At 40.3% G+C, this 19,552-nt stretch overlaps 1 protein-coding gene and 1 long non-coding RNA gene across 4 annotated transcripts in view; one reads left to right on the forward strand and one right to left on the reverse strand.

Annotated features, from left to right (window-relative positions):
* The window catches only part of PPP3CA (protein phosphatase 3 catalytic subunit alpha), a 326,222-nt gene that overhangs the window by 92,799 nt on the left and 213,871 nt on the right, over nucleotides 1-19,552 (reverse strand). For both annotated transcript variants that reach the window (XM_074950676.1, XM_074950675.1), the window contains exon 3: nucleotides 17,247-17,371. In XM_074950676.1, coding sequence (XP_074806777.1) covers nucleotides 17,247-17,371 — 125 coding nt within the window. The remainder of the gene's footprint in view (nucleotides 1-17,246; nucleotides 17,372-19,552) is intronic.
* On the forward strand, nucleotides 1,200-18,925 carry LOC141986303 (uncharacterized). Of its 2 annotated transcripts, none has more exons than XR_012639249.1 (3): nucleotides 1,200-1,335; nucleotides 7,656-7,826; nucleotides 18,901-18,925. It is a non-coding gene; the product is annotated as an uncharacterized LOC141986303 (long non-coding RNA). The 2 variants fall into 2 exon arrangements; XR_012639248.1 differs by lacking the exon at nucleotides 18,901-18,925 and adding an exon at nucleotides 9,976-10,031.

Here is a 19,552-nt window from a genome sequence, read left to right on the forward strand (position 1 = left end):
CTAACAACATCAGCCACACTATCAGAGGCTCGTTCACCTGCACATCCACCAATGTGATATATGCCATCATGTGCCAGCAATGCCCCTCTGCCATGTACATTGGTCAAACTGGACAGTCTCTACGTAAAAGAATAAATGGACACAAATCAGATGTTAAGAATTATAACATTCATAAACCAGTCGGAGAACACTTCAATCTCTCTGGTCACGCAATCACAGACATGAGGGTCGCTATCTTACAGCAAAAAAACTTCAAATCCAGACTCCAGCGAGAAACTGCTGAATTGGAATTCATTTGCAAATTGGATACTATTAATTTGGGCTTGAATAGAGACTGGGAGTGGCTAAGTCATTATGCAAGGTAGCCTATCTCCCCTTGTTTTTTTCCTACAAACCCCCCCCCCCCCAAGACGTTCTGGTTAAACTTGGATTATTGCTGTGCACATTGTAAGATGAGCTATTGCCAGCAGGAGAGTGAGTTTGTGTGTGTGGTTTTTGGAGGGGGGATGTGTGGGGGGGGGTTGAGAAAACCTGGATTAGTGCTGGAAATGACCCACCTTGATTATCATGCGCATTATAAAGAGAGGTTTCAAAGAGGGATGGGCTATTACCAGCAGGAGAGTGAGTTTGTATGTGTGTCTGTGTGTGTGTTGTGGGGGGGGGGGGGAAGAGTGAGAAAACCTTGATTTGTGCTGGAAATGGCCTTCCTTGATGATCACTTGATGATCACTTTAGATAAGCTGTTAGCAGCAGGACAGTGGGGTGGGAGGAAGTTTTGTTTCATGGTCTCTGTGTGTATATAATGTCTTCTGCAGTTTCCACGATATGCTATGCATCCGATGAAGTGAGCTGTAGCTCACGAAAGCTCATGCTCAAATAAACTGGTTAGTCTCTAAGGTGCCACAAGTACTCCTTTTCTTTTTACGAATACAGACTAACACGGCTGTTACTCTGAAAACTATTTATCCTGTATCTATAGTTACATACAACGCAAACACCAAAGCAAATTCTCTCTTACTACATTTTCTCTTGAGTTTAGGGCTAAGTATGTGTAAAGGTCTGGAAGCTTTGAGTTTATACACACAAACTTTCATGCTTCCATTCCGGAGGTTTGGAGTGCAGTAAATAAAAGGAGCAGAGAATGTTACCTAAAGACCCAGTCGATCCTGGAAATTCTGGCACAGACCAACTCCCTCAGAGTGGAGAGCCTGCATCAACACAGCATCCTTCTCAGCTCGCCCAGCCTCCTTTCATCCCCTGGACAGTACTACCACCACCACCTTCTTGGGGGTGGGGGAACAGAAAAGGATGTCAAAGTGCGGAGGCAGAAACCAGGTAAATTAAGTCAGACATAAATCAGTATTAAATTACTGTGGACATCCTGAAGGGTTATGTGCCTATGGGGAGGCAGAACTCAGCTATCCTAGGGTTCACATCTACACACAGAGTACCTGTGGGGAGCCTTCTGCAGGTTTCTGCATCTGTAAGGATTCTTTGAGCATTATACTTTAATGAGGATAGAGGTCTGATCTCAATGGATAAACATTAATTTTATCTTACTAGCTTGACCGTGACTGCATCTTTTGGCTTTATCATGTGTTCAGGAGTTCTTGAACCCTTTGATCTCTTTGGGTGTGTTACACTGCTTAAATCCCAAAATATCAAGCAGTGGTAAGAAAAGGGGTTGAATATCACACACTTCCAGATTACAGTGAAAGAAAGAGAGCTCTAGCTTTTGAAGTTAACCTCAGGCTATGGGTCTTGCCGATTCATCTCTTATCTTTTTTGATACTTCAAAAATTGGGACATACGCTGCCCAGAGACTTTATTTCATATGAGAGATGCTTTGTTATTAAAAACTAGAGGAGTGCAAGCCTTCTGGACCTCTTCCATAAATCTATCTATACTGTTAACAGGTTTTTCAATTTTTTTTTTGAAGGGGCCAAGAAATTTGCAAGATTCAAAAAGTAATTAGACACATACACACAGCGAGATAACAGAATATCCAAAGTTATAACAGTTAATGCTAAAAGCTGAGTTTTGGGAGGGAGATAAAGATTGTCTTAAGCCTGGAAGCATGGAGATTTTAGTTATTAAGGACTAGGGGGAGACTTCCTTGAGGCAACAGATTACCCCAGATTTATCAATGGTGTGGTTTCTTGCATCTTCTTTTGCTCTCTCTGGTGTTAACCAGTCAGACAGAATACTGGACTAGATGACCTCCTGATCCATCGGGAAAGTCCTTTGTTCCTCTGATACTGTCACGCAATTCAAGCCTAACATTTAAATGATATTATTTTTAACAAAATTTTTTACAATAGCTAATAGGGTTTGTTTGGTTTTTTTAAGGCCCAAGTGTTACTTTTAGAGTTAACTTTCCTCTATATTATGTGCATCCCAAATATTGTAGCACTGTTCTAGTGAATGAGAACAACTACTTGATAAATCTATTTTCTTTGTACAGACTAAATGAAACACAAACTGAATAAATGGTTAAAAAAAAAGGGGCGGGGGGCTGATCTCCACTGCCTTGCACCTGGTGTAATCATTTACATCTCAGCACAGTGGATCAGCATTCACGTGGCACTCCATGTTAGTACCCAACCTGGAGAAGCTAATGATCCAACTGGCGGACCAAATTCCGTGAAGATTCCTGGTTATGTGCCACTTGAGGCATGTTGCATGTACGCTAAAAAGAACAGTGACTCCAGAGAACATGTAAAAAACAACCATTCTGATTTCATAATGTTTTCTATCCACTTTGCAGAGCTGTTAATGATTCCAGAAGGTGCAAGACTGGAGAACTCATCCTCATCTGGCGTAAATCAGCGTAGCTCAATTGAGTCAATGAACCTATGATGATTTACACCAGCTGAGGATCTAACCCTAGATATTTAAAATTCCTTTCAGTTTTAATAGTCCACAGTATTATTAAGGAGACAAAATAGGAATTTTGTTTTTTGTAAACATGATTAAAAACAAAGTATTTTTTTAACAAAATAATATACTCCCTTTCAGGGTTTTGCATGGAAAATATTCATTATTCATATTGATTTTCCTCTGTGGTCCTCTATGACAATTTATAGCAGTGACCTCCCAGTCTGGTCACTGCTAACAGATCTCTGAACTGTTTTCATATGGTCGCACACTGAGTTTATCAATAATGGTCAAGTATTTAAAATATAACTCAACAAACTGCATCATGTAGTTTATGCTTAGTGTCTTTCAGTTATTTCCATTAGAGACGTGCTGAGTATATAAAAGTGAAACGGTGGCTTTTCTACCTACCAGCTGAAAGTCAAGCTGTTTTTCCCCATCATATGAATCATCATCACTAATAATAAATTCTGCAGTAATGAAGCCAGGGGTTTGCACAAGTTTAAATTTTCACACCACTAATGCTCTTCAGTGCCCAACTTGAAACACCTTAAAAGGGGCTTGATTTGGTGTGCTTAGCACTTTTGGAAACTCAGGTCACTTTAAGGCATCTCAAGTTAGGTACCAAAGACTACAAAAGCCACTGTTGAAAATGTAGGCCAGCATATTAACATTGTGCCCTCAGAGACATTTGCGTAACACAGTGTCTCAAAATTCTAATTTAGTGTGCTATTCTACTGATTAGCAGCCAGCTCACTCCCTCTTAGCTATGTTGGTTCTACCTTAGCAACAGAAGTAAAAATCTTTTAGCCAAAGTAGGCAGTTATGTCTGAACACACAAGCAGGAAGCAGGTCTGTTGAAGAAGGCAGTACCATATACAAAGTCACATTTCAGAGTAAAAACACACTTTAATGTCACAACATATACACCGGACCTTTCCCCTCTTAGTCACAATTACATTTACAAGTTATATTTTGTTAGTATAAATCGGTCATTAAATGGTAAGACTCAGGTTTCCTATCACTGAAATCTGCTAGAGTTATTCTTCTGTTAAAGAGGCCACTTTTCCCCATTGAAGGTTTGTGTTTCTTTCTAAAGAAGACATTTTATTCTAATTATAAGCCTGGCGATTTTTCCCTATGCTGGTACCAGGCAGATCTGACCACACTTTATACAGAATCATAGGGTTAGAAGGGACTACAAGGGTCATCTAATCTAAACCCCTGCCAAGATGCTGGATTTGTTGTGTCTAAATATGGTTGATCACAAGGTTTTATTAAAACCTGAGCAGCATCTTTGTCTTCTGGGCATTTCCTTTGTTTTAGTCACTCCTCACCCACCGTGCTCCCTCAGCGCCCCATATGCTACAGTGGGTGGCAGTGTTGCCCCCTGGTTAGAACGCAGCATAATGGACGGACTCCTCTGTTTTGCTCCTTGTTTTGCCACTGACTCAGTGTGTGACCTCACTGATTAAGGCAAATTCCTTAATGTTTTTGTGCCTCAGCTAACAAGTCTGCCAAATGTAAATCACAATATTGGTTTTCCTCACAGGGATGCTGTGAAGCTCACTTAATGTTTACCGAATGTTTCCAGTTCTCTGGATGAAAGGTGCTATAAAATGTAAAGTGTTTATTACTATTATGGTGAAGTGGTCTCACAAAGGTTCTTATGAAATATAGGCATATCATGCAGAAGTAATTTAAATAAAAAAATCATATATAAAATCTAAAGTTTTGACAGGGTCATCCATCACTGATATCTGTGCAGCCTACTTAACGCCGCTTTTATTTAACAGTTCAATGCTGTGGATTATTCCTAAATCTATCTTTAAGGCTTTGAGAATCATCAGAAAAACCCAGCATTGCCTGTATCAAGCATTCAAAATTCACAAGCGAGATGCTGAAAAATCACAAGCTTGTTTTCATCATCAGGGGAATTTTAAAAAAAAATTGATTATTTTTATTTGCTTCAGGTTTTTGAGACTTTAAGGATAATGTTTTCTAGTTTTTCTCCATAACCATAAGGGCTAGAAACTAACTCTTTTAAAAACGAACGCTGAGATTCTCACATAACATGACTCCAGGAGCTGGAGTTTTTAAAAATATCAAATATCAAGACTTGTGATAAAATCATGAGAGCTGGTAACATGGAAGAATTCACAAAACTAGATAAATGGACAACACAGTAGCAGATGATAGTCACTGTGGATAAATGCGAGGTATTGCACATTGGAAGGAATAATGTGAGCTATACTTGCACTTGTCTTTTTAACAATCCTTTATTTAATCTCTAAATGACTGTGGACAGTATATTATCAGCATGGCCCCTTAATTCTAGATTTATATGTAGACAAAGCCCAGGTTAAAAGGTGTACCGTTTTAAGTATACCAGTAAAAGTGGTAAACACCTCTAGTATGGAGGCAGTTATATTGGTATAAAAATGTTTATACTGGTCTAAGTTAAGGAAAGGGGAATACACTATACCAATATAAGGTACCATTAGACCCATAACTGCGCCAGCACTATAAATAGTACTGATATCACTATTTTGGTTTAAAAAAAAACATTAAATACCCCTAACTGAAATATTTATACAGATACAAAATGTGTGTGCAGACCAGCCTTCAGATCTTGTCCTACAGAGGAAGAGGGTGAAATCCTGACCTTGCTGATGTTAACGGCAAAATTCTCATCGATTTTAATGGGGCCAGGATTTCTGTGCACGTGTGCATGCGCACACAGGAGTGGGGGCTTGGAGCTTTCAGGGCATGCAGTAGGGTCTGTCTCTTAACTCAAGTTCTGCCTGAGGTTGTGGAGGGGGGGACTTGTAGGAATTGGTGTTTCTCTAGCGACATAAGTTCTTGTTGCGTTGCCTTTTTGTGAATTTCATTCTGTTTTATCTTGTGTCATTTTAGATCTGATGCACATGCATCCAGAGGTTACATGAAGCATATTTACAATTTAAAAAGGCAAAAGAATTGTGTTGCCGCTGTTGTGGAATTTTTAATCTTCCCCTGTGGAATCGACAATGTAGCCATTCCTCCTCCCCTCCTCACTCCCCAGGCCAGAATCAGAGTTGTTTTTATTTTAATGTGTTATTTGAGAAGCATATTTTAGACATTAAGTTGTCTTTTTACCATCTGTTGAATATTCCCAGGCTGCTTTATCATCTTGTTTTGACACTTGCATGCTCCTTTATCACCTCTAGGCTTAGTTACAGAAATGCTTTCTTCTAACTGGTTTCCCATATGATTTTATTTTAAATGATCATATGCAAAATACTGCTGCTGCAGTTATTTTCCTTTCTAACTGCTCAGCTCATGCAGTCCCTAGTTCATTCCTTATAGAGACTCTCTTTTTAAAGCAAAACAAGGCGAGCTAACAAATACAATCCATTTTCTGAAGTGCTTCACTTAGTTTTTTAAACAAATACTTTAGGAACTTCAGTTTGAAGTTAGATTTCAATCTGAACTTCTCTCTCTTGAATCAGGCCACCTTTTTATTTTGTAATCCCAATTTTGTGCAATTAGGACCATCTGGACGGGCTCAACTTGTCCCAGGGACATCTCTGCTTCGGCACATGGATTTATTCTGCAAACCAGAGTAGGGGTGATGATAGGGTGGTCAGCTTCCTTCATCACATAATCCCCTCCCTTTCCTATGGCCCACAAAGGGCTCTCTGTGTGTTTGCAATCTGCTCAGGGGAAAGGGGTAGGAAAAGCAGGCAGGCTATTAGGACTGCATCATCCTTCCACCTGCTCCCATGGAGATTACCTGGAAATCATAAGAGCCCCATCCGTACCTTTTCACCCTCTGCACGTGGGAAGAACCCCTTCGCAGGAGGCTCTGTTAGCATAACTCCAACAGAGCTGCACTGCCAGGAATTGCAGGGAGTGGTGGGGGCCCCAAGAGATGGTGGAGACCGCATGGGGCCTTGGAGAAAGGGAGCAGACTCAGAGTTTTGGGGACACACCTGTGACTCAGTCAGTAGGTGTGGAGAAAGCAAACCTCCTCCCTCCCATTATTGGGGGAGATCCACGAGGAGATCTTCTTGGAGATGTGCCAGGCTTCATTCTTTGCTTAGGCAAAACTCCCATTTGATGTCAGGCTAATTGAGAGCCTGGTGCTGCTTCTTTTATGTACAGCGGCATGGTGATATCATTGTTACCATACCCTGCCCTGGAATATCAGAATTGAGTCTGCTATTGCTCAGCAATACAGAAGACATCAACTTGCCCTGAAATAAAGAGATGTTTCAATCTGGGCTTCTGTACAATTGGAAAATAAACCATTTTGGATCTAGGCTTCTTCACCAAAACTGGTGAAAAATAAGGCTTCAGGGAACTAGAATTGTAGGCAAGGGGAAAGATCTCTGCAATATGCAGAGGAGAACCTTGGATATTTAAGGTATTTCAAGAACAGCCTTATTCACTCTGCCAGAAAGAGTAAAATAAACTCACTTCACACAGGAACTCTTACCTCCCAGCCCAAAAATATTTATTGAGAACGAAGCTGTTTAGTGGAAAACAGATTAGAAAATTCAGGCTACTAGGAAAGGTTAAAGGCACTTACTGCCCCACCACCTCCACGGCACTGGGAAGCGGGTAAGGGGGGGATTTGGGAGATAATAAAATAATCCTTTTCAGCATTCAGTAACAAACTTATTCACCCAGAATGTACTTGACAACAGTATTTACTTGTATGCAACTAATTTTTTGGAAGCTATTGATAAATAATTTTTAATAGGCTGAGTTCACATAAGGATTTAAAATTTCAGATGCTTCTCTAAACCAAATTTTGGTCTGGAAGTCAGCGTGGAAACTTCTGAAGATCAGACTCTTCTCCAAGATTTCCAGAACTACTTGGTTCATGCTGGAAATACCAAGGGCCAGTTTCTTCTGCAATTTCAGGGATTGTGTTTCCAGATGATATACCAGCAAAAGCAGAAGTATGTAAATTTATGAACCTCAAATACTCATATTTTGTTTGTTTTGAAGTTTGAGACCATTCTTATTTGGTCTGAACTGTTTTGCCAAACATGTCAAAAATGTTTAAAATTTCTCTAATGAAATTTGATGAAAGATTTAAGCCTCTATATATTTCTGAATGAGGGCAAGGATGGGCAATTATAAAATCTTATTTAAATAAGTATACAATATTACTGCATTGAATGTTTTGTACATTGTAGTTGTCAGGGTTTTTTAAGAGTTTGGTGAAAAGCACCATATACATATATGATATGACATAGGCTACTAGAGGTTTGACCTTCTGGATGATTTAAGAGAATTAAGAGTTTTCAGATACATATAAAAACTTTTGACCTATTACCTGGCTGCAGAGTCACTCATGTCACCACTATATTTTGGATTTAAAAATACTGGCCTGTGTTATTTATTTGAGTCAGTTTTATTCATGACTGGACTGACTTTGCTTGAAAGGGCAAATCGAGAGTTCCACAGTCCACCGTTAAAATCCTGAAACATTCCACAAACACGGAAACGTTATGAGTAGATAAGAGCCTAAGAAATGAGTTTACCTAATCAGATGTTCTACTTTGCAAAAGATTGTTATTCTACGTAAAGCAGCATGGAGGAGCAACTGAGGGAAAAGAAAAGATAAGTGGTGGAGAAAGTCTCAGTCAGTCACAAGAGGCTATGCTTTGTATCATTCTATCCAGAAAATAAACATGCTCGTTTGTTTCATCTGCCTATGATAACACGTCTTTTAGGCCTTGATCCTGCAAAATCTTAACTGTGCTTAATTTTGCACATGTGAACAGTCTCACTAACATCAAAAGAAATACCAACATGCCTAAAGTTAAGCATGTGCGTACATCTTTGGAAGATCGGGGTCTCTAGGCTATAAACTCTGTGGGGTGGGGACTCATAATTTAATATACATCTTTACAGTACCTAGCATAATGAGGCCCTAATTTGGTTGAAGCCTTTAGGTTCTACTGAAATAGAAGATTAATAATTAGTTGTTGTTGTTAATTATTATTATTGTAGGAAGCAGCAACAATTTCACACCTATACCATAACTCTTATCTCTTGGCATTTGCCTCTCCTAAGTTAGTTTTTAACTCATTCTCTCATCCCTGAAAGTTCCCTTCACTTCAAAATAACCATTTCCTCTGAAAACATTGCAAATGGAAAAGGTAGCAGGAAAAGTTAGATTGAAAAAAGCATATCTAAAGAAGATACAGAGAGAGAGAGAGAGCAATAGCTTGACAGTAAAACAAATTTTAATTGTTTATTAATATTTATCCAAGGTGGACGCCAAACTCAAGCAGCTTAATGGGACCAAGTTGGAGGGCCCAGATAATCTCCATCCAAAAATATTAAAGGACTTGGTACATGAAATTCCAAGCAATAGGAAGGATTTTTAATGAATCCATAAACTCAGTGGTCATATCCTATAACTGGAGAATTGCACCTATATTTAAGAATGGGGAAAAAAAGTGACCAGCAAGTTTGACCTCAGTTGTATGAAAGGTGTTAGAACAAATGTTGAAAGTGAGAGTAATTAAGGACATAGAAGTAAAGACTAATTGGGACAAAAAACAACATGGTTTCATGAAAGGTAGATCATGCCAGACTAACCTGATCTCTTTCTTTGAGAAGATAACTGATTTTCTAGATCTTATCTACCTAGATTTCAGTAAAGTATTTGGTACAGTTCCACATGGGAAATTATTAGTTAAACTGGAGAAGATGGGGATTAATATGAGAATTGAAAGGTGGGTAAGGAACTGGTTTAAAGGGGAGATTATAAAAGGTCATGCTGAAAGGCAAACTGTCAGGCTGGAGGGAGGTTACTAGTGGAGTTCCTTAAGGATTGATCTTGGGACGGATTTTATTTAGCATTTTCATTATTGACCTTGGAACAAAAAAAAAAGAAAAAAAACAGGGAGTGTTCTAATAAGACTTGTGGATGACACAAGTTGGGAGGTATGGCCAATATGGAGGAGGACTAGCATATCATACAAGAAGATTTGAACAACCTTGAAAACTGGAGTAATAGAAATGGGATAAAATTCAAAAGTGCAAAGTCATGCACTTAAGGATTAACAACAAGACTTTTTGCTATAAACCCAGGTACCAGTTGGAAGTGACAGAGGAGGAGAAAAACCTCACTGTACTGGTTGATGACAAGATGATTTTGAGCCATCAATGTGATGCGGCCGTTAAAAAGGCTAATCCAATCCTAAAATGCATTAGGTAAGTATTTCCAGAACAGATAGGGAAGTGTTACTACCATTATAAAGGCACTGGTGAGACCTTATCTGGAATACTGTGCACAACCCTGGTCTCCCATGTGCGAGAAAAAAGAATTCAACCTGAACCAAGTTCAGAAGAGGCCTCCTCGGATGATGAGAAAAATGGAGAACCTACGTTATGAGGGGAAACTTAAGGAGCTTGGTTTGTTTAGCCTCACAAAATGGAGGAGGAGGGAAGATTGAGTGCTCTCCATGATTAAATCAGAGGGACAAACACCAGGGAGGGAAAGGAGTTATTTAAGTTAAGGGCCAATGTTGGCACAAGAACAAATGGATATAAACTGGCCAATAAGTTTAGGCTTGAAATTACATGAGGGTTTCTAACCATTGGAGGAGTGACGTTCTGGAACAGGCTTCCAAGAGGAGTATCGGGGTCAAAAAACCTAAGTTGCTTTAAGACTAAGCTTGATAAGTTTATGGAGAGGATGGTATGATGAAATTGCCTACAATAGCCCAAGGCCTGTCCATGACTGCTATGAGCAAATACCTGGGGGATGGGACAGAGGGGGAGGGCTCTGAGTTACCACAGAAAATTCTCTCTCAGGTGTCTGGTTGGTGCGTCTAGCCCACATGCTCAGGATCTAACTGATCACCATATTTTGGGTCAGGGAGGAATTTGCTCCCAAGTCAGATAGGTAAAAAACAACAACAACAAAGTCTCTGCCATCCTCTGAAGCATGGGGCACAGGTCATTTGCTGGTTTGAACTAGAGTAAATGGTGGATACTCTGTAACTTGAAGTCTTTAAATCATGATTTGAGGACTTCAGTAACTCAGCCACAGTGTATTGGTCCTACTACAGGAGTGGGTGGGTGAGCCCTGCAATGTGTAGCAGGTCAGAGCAGATGATCAGGATAGTCTCTTCTGGTCTTACAGTCTATAATATGCCGAGAGATTTTATTGTGCTAAGAAGCATTAACTATATTTTAATCAACACAAAATGTCTATTTTTATTTATTCTACATTCTCACATTTAAAGCAATGTGATTTAATCGCTTCCCTTTGCATTTTCAAATTCCTTCCTCCTACCCTATGCAATTTCCAATTCTGTTAGTAACGATAATGACTTACATTTATATAGCACCTTTCATCCAGAAGGATTCTAAATGCCTGGCAGCCTACAGATAGGGACAATTTCGCCCACCACAGAAACACAGCCAGGTCTGAACTGCATTGTGTTGGTTTCAAACTGCTGTGTGATGTTGTGCAGTGGAAGGCAGAAAGTGGCATGTTTTATTTGTATTTCATTAGTTTGTTGGCCCACCTTTTTATTCTATTTGGAAGCTGCAAGAAGGCTTAACAGCCCCTGATCTGCACTGTCCAAAATAAAAGGAGGGGAGGGTTCGGTGTGGGCGGGGAGGGCTCAGCAATGATCTGTAGCACTTACAGGCTCAGGCATTGTTACCATCATGTCATCTAAGCCTGCTCACAGTTGCACTGGCAGGCACCTGTGGTGAATGATAGGTCCTAAATTTGCCACAGCAGATGAAGTTTCAGTCTTCATTACTTAACTGGATCTGTGACCATGTGACCTACGTCACATTAGATAGGCTCCACCTTCTATTAAAGCTTATTCCATGAAAACGATCCTCTTGAGATAAGAGAGCTGATGCTCATCTCAAATGGTGTAAGGCAACTAGAGCTTGCTTACATACTGCAGTTTTTCATATCTTTCTAAAATTTGCTATATTAGTTACTGTTGACGCTGTCTCTGGAAGATGGGTCCTGCATGCTGCAGTTCATTAGTCTTAGACCTTTCTCTCTGTTTCCATCCTATCTATATGAGCACTAGATACTGTTGAAATTCTAGCTATCTAGACTGGTTAATTTGGTGTCTATAAGATCAGACACGACACTCCACACTGTTTTTTGTTGTGAAGTTGATCAGCACAGATTCAGAGTGAAGACTGCTATCTACTGAATCACCAAAGTCACTTCTGGCAAGACTTGTATTTTACCATAGGGCTCCTACCCAAGTATTAACCTAATTCAGCACTGCTTAACATAAATCTGATGGTAGGCCAAAGCAGCATAAACCAGGTTACTTCTTTTCCTTGTTGACTTTCCAGTTCTATTTGTCTTAGAATGTTGTTCTGGCACCTTTCACCATAGTATCTGAATGCCTTCCGTATTACTAGAGCAGCAAAGTGAGGTAGCTAGTAGATTTGACAGTATCTTTGGCTCTTCTCTTGTTGTAGCAAAGGGGAAATGCCATTCTGGTTAGGCTAGAAAAACTCTCTCAAAAAGAGGAAGGTCTTGCAGAATGACAAAGTGGCCGGGGTCTGTTCCTTCTTCATTTTTGTCCAGGATCATCTTTCTACTAGCAAGTCCAGCTCCCCACCTCAATGTCTCCCAATACGACGTTATACCTGTGAACCAATTTCCCTTCCTTGTCAGCAATTTACTGAAAGGGGAGAGCGGAGAATCTGCAGTGTTTACTCTTGACTGAACAGCCCTGAATCAAAAGATGCTTGTGATTCAGGAATGTGGCTTTAAAACAAAAGTTGGTCCCTAATAAAAGTGGCGGGGGGGGGGGGGAGTCAGACAGGTGACCAGAAAAAATGTATTATATTTTTAAGCCGTAAAAATAGAGTGAATCCAGATTTTGCCTTACTTTTTTAAGGATGAAACGAGTAATTTCTAAACAATGTAAGTGTCAGTTCACATATTTTCTGTGTGTTCATGGTAGCATCCTATTTGGGTGTATAAGTGGTACATTGGGATGGAAACACAATGTAGAATAGGATTTTACAAAAAGGACATTCGCTGATTGGCTGACTGTTTAGTTAAGTCAGAAGTTTTTTTAATCATCTCTTTCATATTGTATTTAAGAATCATTCTTGTCTTAAACCTTGGGGGGTTTCTGGTTTTGTCACTCAGTTGTAACATAAGCAGTTGAAATTTAAGGCAAATACATTTATTCTAATTGTTACAGGTAAAATTGCAGGCAACTGTAAATAAAATGTTCAGCGACCAAACAGTAATGAGTTTAGGCTCAGCCCAAGTGACTAGGATATATTAACTAATCAAACTTGTTTCTTGACTTTAGCAAAGCTTTTGACACGGTCTCCCACAGTATTCTTGTCAGCAAGTTAAAGAAGTATGGGCTGGATGAATGTACTATAAGGTGGGTAGAAAGTTGGCTAGATTGTCGGGCTCAACGGGTAGTGATCAATGGCTCCATGTCTAGTTGGCAGCCGGTGTCAAGTGGAGTGCCCCAGGGGTCGGTCCTGGGGCCGGTTTTGTTCAATATCTTCATAAATGATCTGGAGGATGGTGTGGATTGCACTCTTAGCAAATTTGCGGATGATACTAAACTGGGAGGAGTGGTAGATACGTTGGAGGGCAGAGATAGGATACAGAGGGACCTAGACAAATTGGAGGATTGGGCCAAAAGAAACCTGATGAGGTTCAATAAGGATAAATGCAGGGTCCTGCACTTAGGACGGAAGAACCCAATGCACAGCTACAGACTAGGGACCGAATGGCTAGGCAGCAGTTCTGCGGAAAAGGACCTAGGGGTTACAGTGGACGAGAAGCTGGATATGAGTCAGCAGTGTGCCCTTGTTGCCAAGAAGGCCAATGGCATTTTGGGATGTATAAGTAGGGGCATAGCGAGCAGATCGAGGGACGTGATCGTTCCCCTCTATTCGACATTGGTGAGGCCTCATCTGGAGTACTGTGTCCAGTTTTGGGCCCCACACTACAAGAAGGATGTGGATAAATTGGAGAGAGTCCAGCGAAGGGCAACAAAAATGATTAGGGGTCTGGAACACATGACTTATGAGGAGAGGCTGAGGGAACTGGGATTGTTTAGTCTGCAGAAGAGAAGAATGAGGGGGGATTTGATAGCTGCTTTCAACTACCTGAGAGGTGGTTCCAAAGAGGATGGTTCTAGACTATTCTCAGTGGTAGAAGAGGACAGGACAAGGAGTAATGGTCTCAAGTTGCAGTGGGGGAGGTTTAGGTTGGATATTAGGAAAAACTTTTTCACTAGGAGGGTGGTGAAACACTGGAATGCATTACCTAGGGAGGTGGTAGAATCTCCTTCCTTAGAAGTTTTTAAGGTCAGGCTTGACAAAGCCCTGGCTGGGATGATTTAATTGGGGATTGGTCCTGCTTTGAGCAGGGGGTTGGACTAGATGACCTCCTGAGGTCCCTTCCAACCCTGATATTCTATGATTCAAGGTGATAGACTGCTTCTATTGATGGTGTATGCAATAAAGAAGTGGTTTTTACAGCAGATGGTCTAAAAATTAGCGTTGTTTAAAATATTATGGTATTACGTTTTGGATAATACATTTTTATTTACAAAATGCCCCATGATTGAAGGATTTTGTTACTAAAATGAATTTTAAGATGGACTAATAATGCGAACTATTTTTACAGAATCAAAAAAGGAGCCCTCTCAAATAAATCATACAATAAATATGTAAACTGGTGAACAAATATACGAGCCAGCTTTGCATACATTCTCTGCAAATGCTTTAGCTCTTTGTGACAGCATACTTCCAAAATGTTAGACGATAACAGCCTATTGTTACAGGGACTACTTACTGAAATATGTGAAATAGTGCTGTGGCATTGGGTGAAATGGAACACAAGGCTTCTATGTGATCATATTATAATGAACTGGCCAGTGTTTATGCATGTACTGCTCCCTTCTAACCACTGGAATCAGAACTGCTGAACTGTGCATCATAGGGCCTATACTGCTAGTAATAACAGATAACAGAGAGTCTCCTTTAATTCAAATGATAGGGGTTTGAACTTTTGGCAAACGGGGATCTGATTCATATGTCCAAAGTTACTGTCATTTTGAATAACCAGTTATTTCATTGTGACTACTTCTGATCTGAATTTGGATTAGATTAAATTTACCATTTTAGATTCAGATAAGCATTTCCCAATTTGAAAAAATAATCACTCTGCTGACTTGTCTAATAGCACATCCTCATCCTACAACTGGGTGCAGGAGGATGGACCCTTGTATCTGCACAAGGTCCCATTGTCTTCAGTGGTGTTCTATGGGGGTGCAAGGGTCCTCCTGCATGGGAACAATTGCAGGATTAGTGCTCTAGGCTGCCCATTAAAAGGCTTGTAGTTCAGCTCTCTCCAAAATTTGGTCATAACTTTCTCTCCCCTGTGCTGATTGCCTAAATCCAATGCCTCCCAGTCCTCCCATCCCTTCCCTTCCCTTGTCTTTCCATTTAGCTAATTCCCACCTTGCACACACCCCGCTTTACCAAACCCCACCCATGGAATTTAAAAACCAAAAAAACAAAACAAAAAAAAAAAAAACCCAGAGGTGGGCAAACTATGGCCTGCAGGCCACATCTGGCCCACGGGACCCTCCTGCCTGGCCCCTGAACTCCTGGCCCGGAAGGCTAGCTCCCAGCCCCTCCCCTGCTGTTCCCCCTCCCCCGCAGCCTCAGCTCACTGCACCACTGGTGCAATGCTCTGGGCGGCGGGGCTCCGAGCTCTTGCTGGGCAGTGCAGCTGCAGAGCCACGGCCTGACCCGGTGCTCTGTGCTGCACGGTGGTGTGGCTGGCTCCAGCCAGGTGGCAAGGCTGCCTGTCCTGGTGCTCAGGGCAGCGCGGCTGTAGCACCGCCAGCCACTGGTGCTCCAGGTAGTGCGGTAAGGGGACAGGGGAGTTCAGGGTGCTGGTCAGGGGGTGGGGGTGTTTATAGGGGTCGGGGCGGTCAGAGGGCAGGGAACAGGGGGGTTGAATGGGGGCAGAGGTCCCATGGGGGAAGTTAGGAATGAGAGGAGGGGTTGGATGGCGGCGACGAGCAGTCAGCGTGGGGGCTCCGGGGGCGGTGAGGGGACAGGGAGGGATGGATGGGGCAGAAGTCCCAGTGGGGCCATCAGGGGACAGGGAACAGGGTGGGGCTTGAATGGGTCAGGAGTCCCAGGGGGGCCATCAGGAGGCGAGAAGCAGGGGGGTCGGATGGAGGCGGCGTCCGGGCCACGCCTGGCTGTTTGGGGAGGCACGGCCTCCCCTAACTGGCCTCCATACAATTTCAGAAACCCGAAGTGGCCCTCAGGCCAAAATGTTTGCCCGCCCCTGAAATAAACCATTAAACGTTAAAACAAATCATGGAACTAACATAACATTTGCAAACCATCACTCTGTTATATCTCTTTGCCAATCCCTTTGTATCCTGTCTATTTGGATCATCAGCTTTTCAGGATATGGTTTATCTCTTATTCTATGTTTGTGCACAACCTAGCACAATGTGTTTTATTAGTTAAATAAACTACCTTAAAATGTGCTGGATATATAAGATAAAATATTTTTTCAAAACATATTTTACATTTAAAACTAAATGATTAAAAAACATTATATCCTGGCCATGACCAACGCTTCTAGGCACTACAATAATACAAGTAAATAAATAAATAACAACAATAATAATCTGTAGTTGGTGATTGAACTGGTTATTTCTGGTCACTGTGTCTTTCAAGACTTTAAAACTAGTAGAACTCATCCCCTCACACCTGGTGTTTATTCACAGAGTTGAACAGAAAAACAAGCATTCCTGCTTTTTTAGCTTCCAATCAGTTTCTTAAACATTGAATGAACTAGTCATTGAACTAATTTAGCTGAATAAACAAAATGAAGAAAACATTCCCTCTGCACCTGTAGAAAAGACTACTGCTGTCAAATGCTGGATTAGTGTTTCAATTAATTCTGTTTAAGGCGTTTAACCAGTGACTTCCACCAGTTCAGTAATTTGATTTTCTTTAAAACTTCAGCAGCACACAATTACTTATTTTTTTTAAAATTCCATTTACATTGTTTTAATATATTATCGTAAATATAGGCCTTAACATAGATGGTTATAATTTCAAATTGAAATTTTAAATTGTTTTATTTTAAAATGTATTTTTAAACTAATAGAAGACTTTTTATGAAAAAAACATTCCACCCTAACACAGTGACATTTTATGTGAAACAAATTCTGTCCCCATGCTTGCCGTTCATAGTGACATCTATTAAGCTCTCAAGCAGCCATGCATTTGTCAGATTATTAAAATCACACTGCAAGTAGCCTTGTATTCAAAAAGAGAAGTAGCAAACTTACTTCAATACTGAAGTATCCTCTGTCCACATAATCCCCCAAGAAGAGGTACCGTGTGTTGGCAGGAGAACCTCCTACTTCAAACAGCTTCATCAAATCGAAGAATTGTCCATGGATGTCGCCACAAACTAGGAGAAATTAAAATAGTTTGTTACATCATCAGTTCAATTCATTTTACCAGGTTAAGCACACACAATTTTAAAGTGTTTACCTTCATAATAAAAATGCTGTATTATATTCTATTGTTCACCAGCTATTTTCTGTGTGCCAACTTACAATTTATATCTACATTGACATGATTGGTGAGGGTGGGCTGCCAGTCAGCAGAAATTGGTGACAATTCCTGAGTAAAAACATCACCATTTTTCACTTTTGCATGCATCTACATGTATTGTACAAAAGGTTACCACATGATTAAATAATGCTTTTAGACTGGAGTTTTACAAATGACTTGAGATTATTAAAATATATTTATGCATATTTTATTTTTTTAAATGCCCATCCCTTGCTATGACCACTTTGTGCAAAGCATAAAATAATGATAATTAAAGGACCCATCAAAAATATCCAGAATAAGAAAACACACTAAACAAATTAGTCCCTTCAAACAGTCTCATTCCCTCCTCCAATCATCACTATGCCTACCTGCCCTGTCCCCAAATCCATGTAAATATCAGCAGACCTTGCGGCATGCATGGAAAGTCAACAAACAAGGTAGTGCAACATAACTGATTGGTTTATTCACACAAAAGTCTCTCACTTCTTAGAGTCAAAATAGGAAGAAACATGACAGAAAATAATGTACTACTTCTCTCAGTGCATGCTTCCAAATAATTGGGCACACTTTTGTGCCTAACAAGCAAAAATTTCACATAAGCTTTTGCATCAATTTCTGCATAAAGGTCTTACTTTCCTATTAAAATCATGCCTCAAAATTATTTCATGCTGTGAAGAAGCTGTAATCACTTCTCCACACAGACTCAATACTATAACAACTGTAATGAAGTTCCACCAAATTAACAACCGCACAATGCAAACATCAATAATATCTCATTGTCTCGTCACAGTATAGTGTCACATATTCTTTACTTTTAGTTACAAGAAACCAGACTCTCTTTTTCAAAGTACAGTATGTAAGCTGGTTTAGGACAGCTCCAGCCAAAGCTCTCACCCCCTCCTGCACCCCAACACTCTTCCCCAGCCCGGTGAAAGTGAATGAGGGTGGGGGAGAGCGAGCAACAGACAGAGGAGAGATGGAGTGAGTGGGGGCAGGGCCTCAGAAGGGGCGGGGCAGGGCAGGTCCATGGGGAAGCGGTGGGGTAGAGACAGGGCAAGGGTGTTTGGGTTAGTGCAATTACAAAGTTGGCAACGCTAAGTAGAGCAAATAACAAAATATAGCAAAGGTGGTGATCATGTGTATCTTACTCTCATGAGTACCAATGTGAAGTTAGAGGTACCACTTATGAGTTAGAACTGCAGGATCAGCTTCTATGCTCTCTTTTATCCTTTGCTGTGCATTGCTGTACACCATGAAGTAAAGGCTGCATAACTACAGTCTTATAAAAAAATAAGTTTCTTCCATCAAATAGCGTAACTACATAAAGACTAGTGCTCTTTCACCAGTTTTGTATTACATTGTGTAATCTTTTCTTTCCAGGTGACATTTTATTTTCATGAATTTTGAGATGGGAATCTTCAAGTGTTCCTTAAGACACCTTCATCTGAAAGTGATTTCCTGCAAAGGATAATAACTATCATTCTATAACAATGCAAAAATAAAGTTTAAATTTAAATCCTCACACAACATGATGGAAAAGCTGTCTTTGTGAAGTCATTTTTTTTAAATATGAAGCTGTCATTATCTGCAATGAAGGAAAATTCTGGATCAACTTTATTTACGTAATTGGTTTAGCTTGCAAACTGCTTCAAATGGGCTCTGTTCCTCTGTGTACATATAGTGAGCAGAGAAGAACAGTGAGCCAGAACATCTGCCCTCTTCAATTCAGACTGAGAAACTTTTTAGTATTATAAAGCAGTACAATTCTAACAATTAAAAATGCATGTAAATCTGAAATGTAACATGGTTGAGAGATTCTGAATGTACTTAACTTCGGTTTATCATGACTACAGGAAAAGGCAAAAGCTACTTCATGTTAACAGGGGTGTGTCTATATGTATGTGTTTGCAATGGTGAGGAGGTCATTTCAGAGAAATTAATAAGTAAGACTTGCTTAGAAAGAAATCTTTTTATTTCCATCAATTTGTTATAGGTGGAAATGAAGACGAGAGTACAATTATAAACAGGATGG

This window comes from Natator depressus, chromosome 4 (genome assembly GCF_965152275.1).
Source record: "Natator depressus isolate rNatDep1 chromosome 4, rNatDep2.hap1, whole genome shotgun sequence".
NCBI lineage: Eukaryota > Metazoa > Chordata > Testudines > Cheloniidae > Natator > Natator depressus.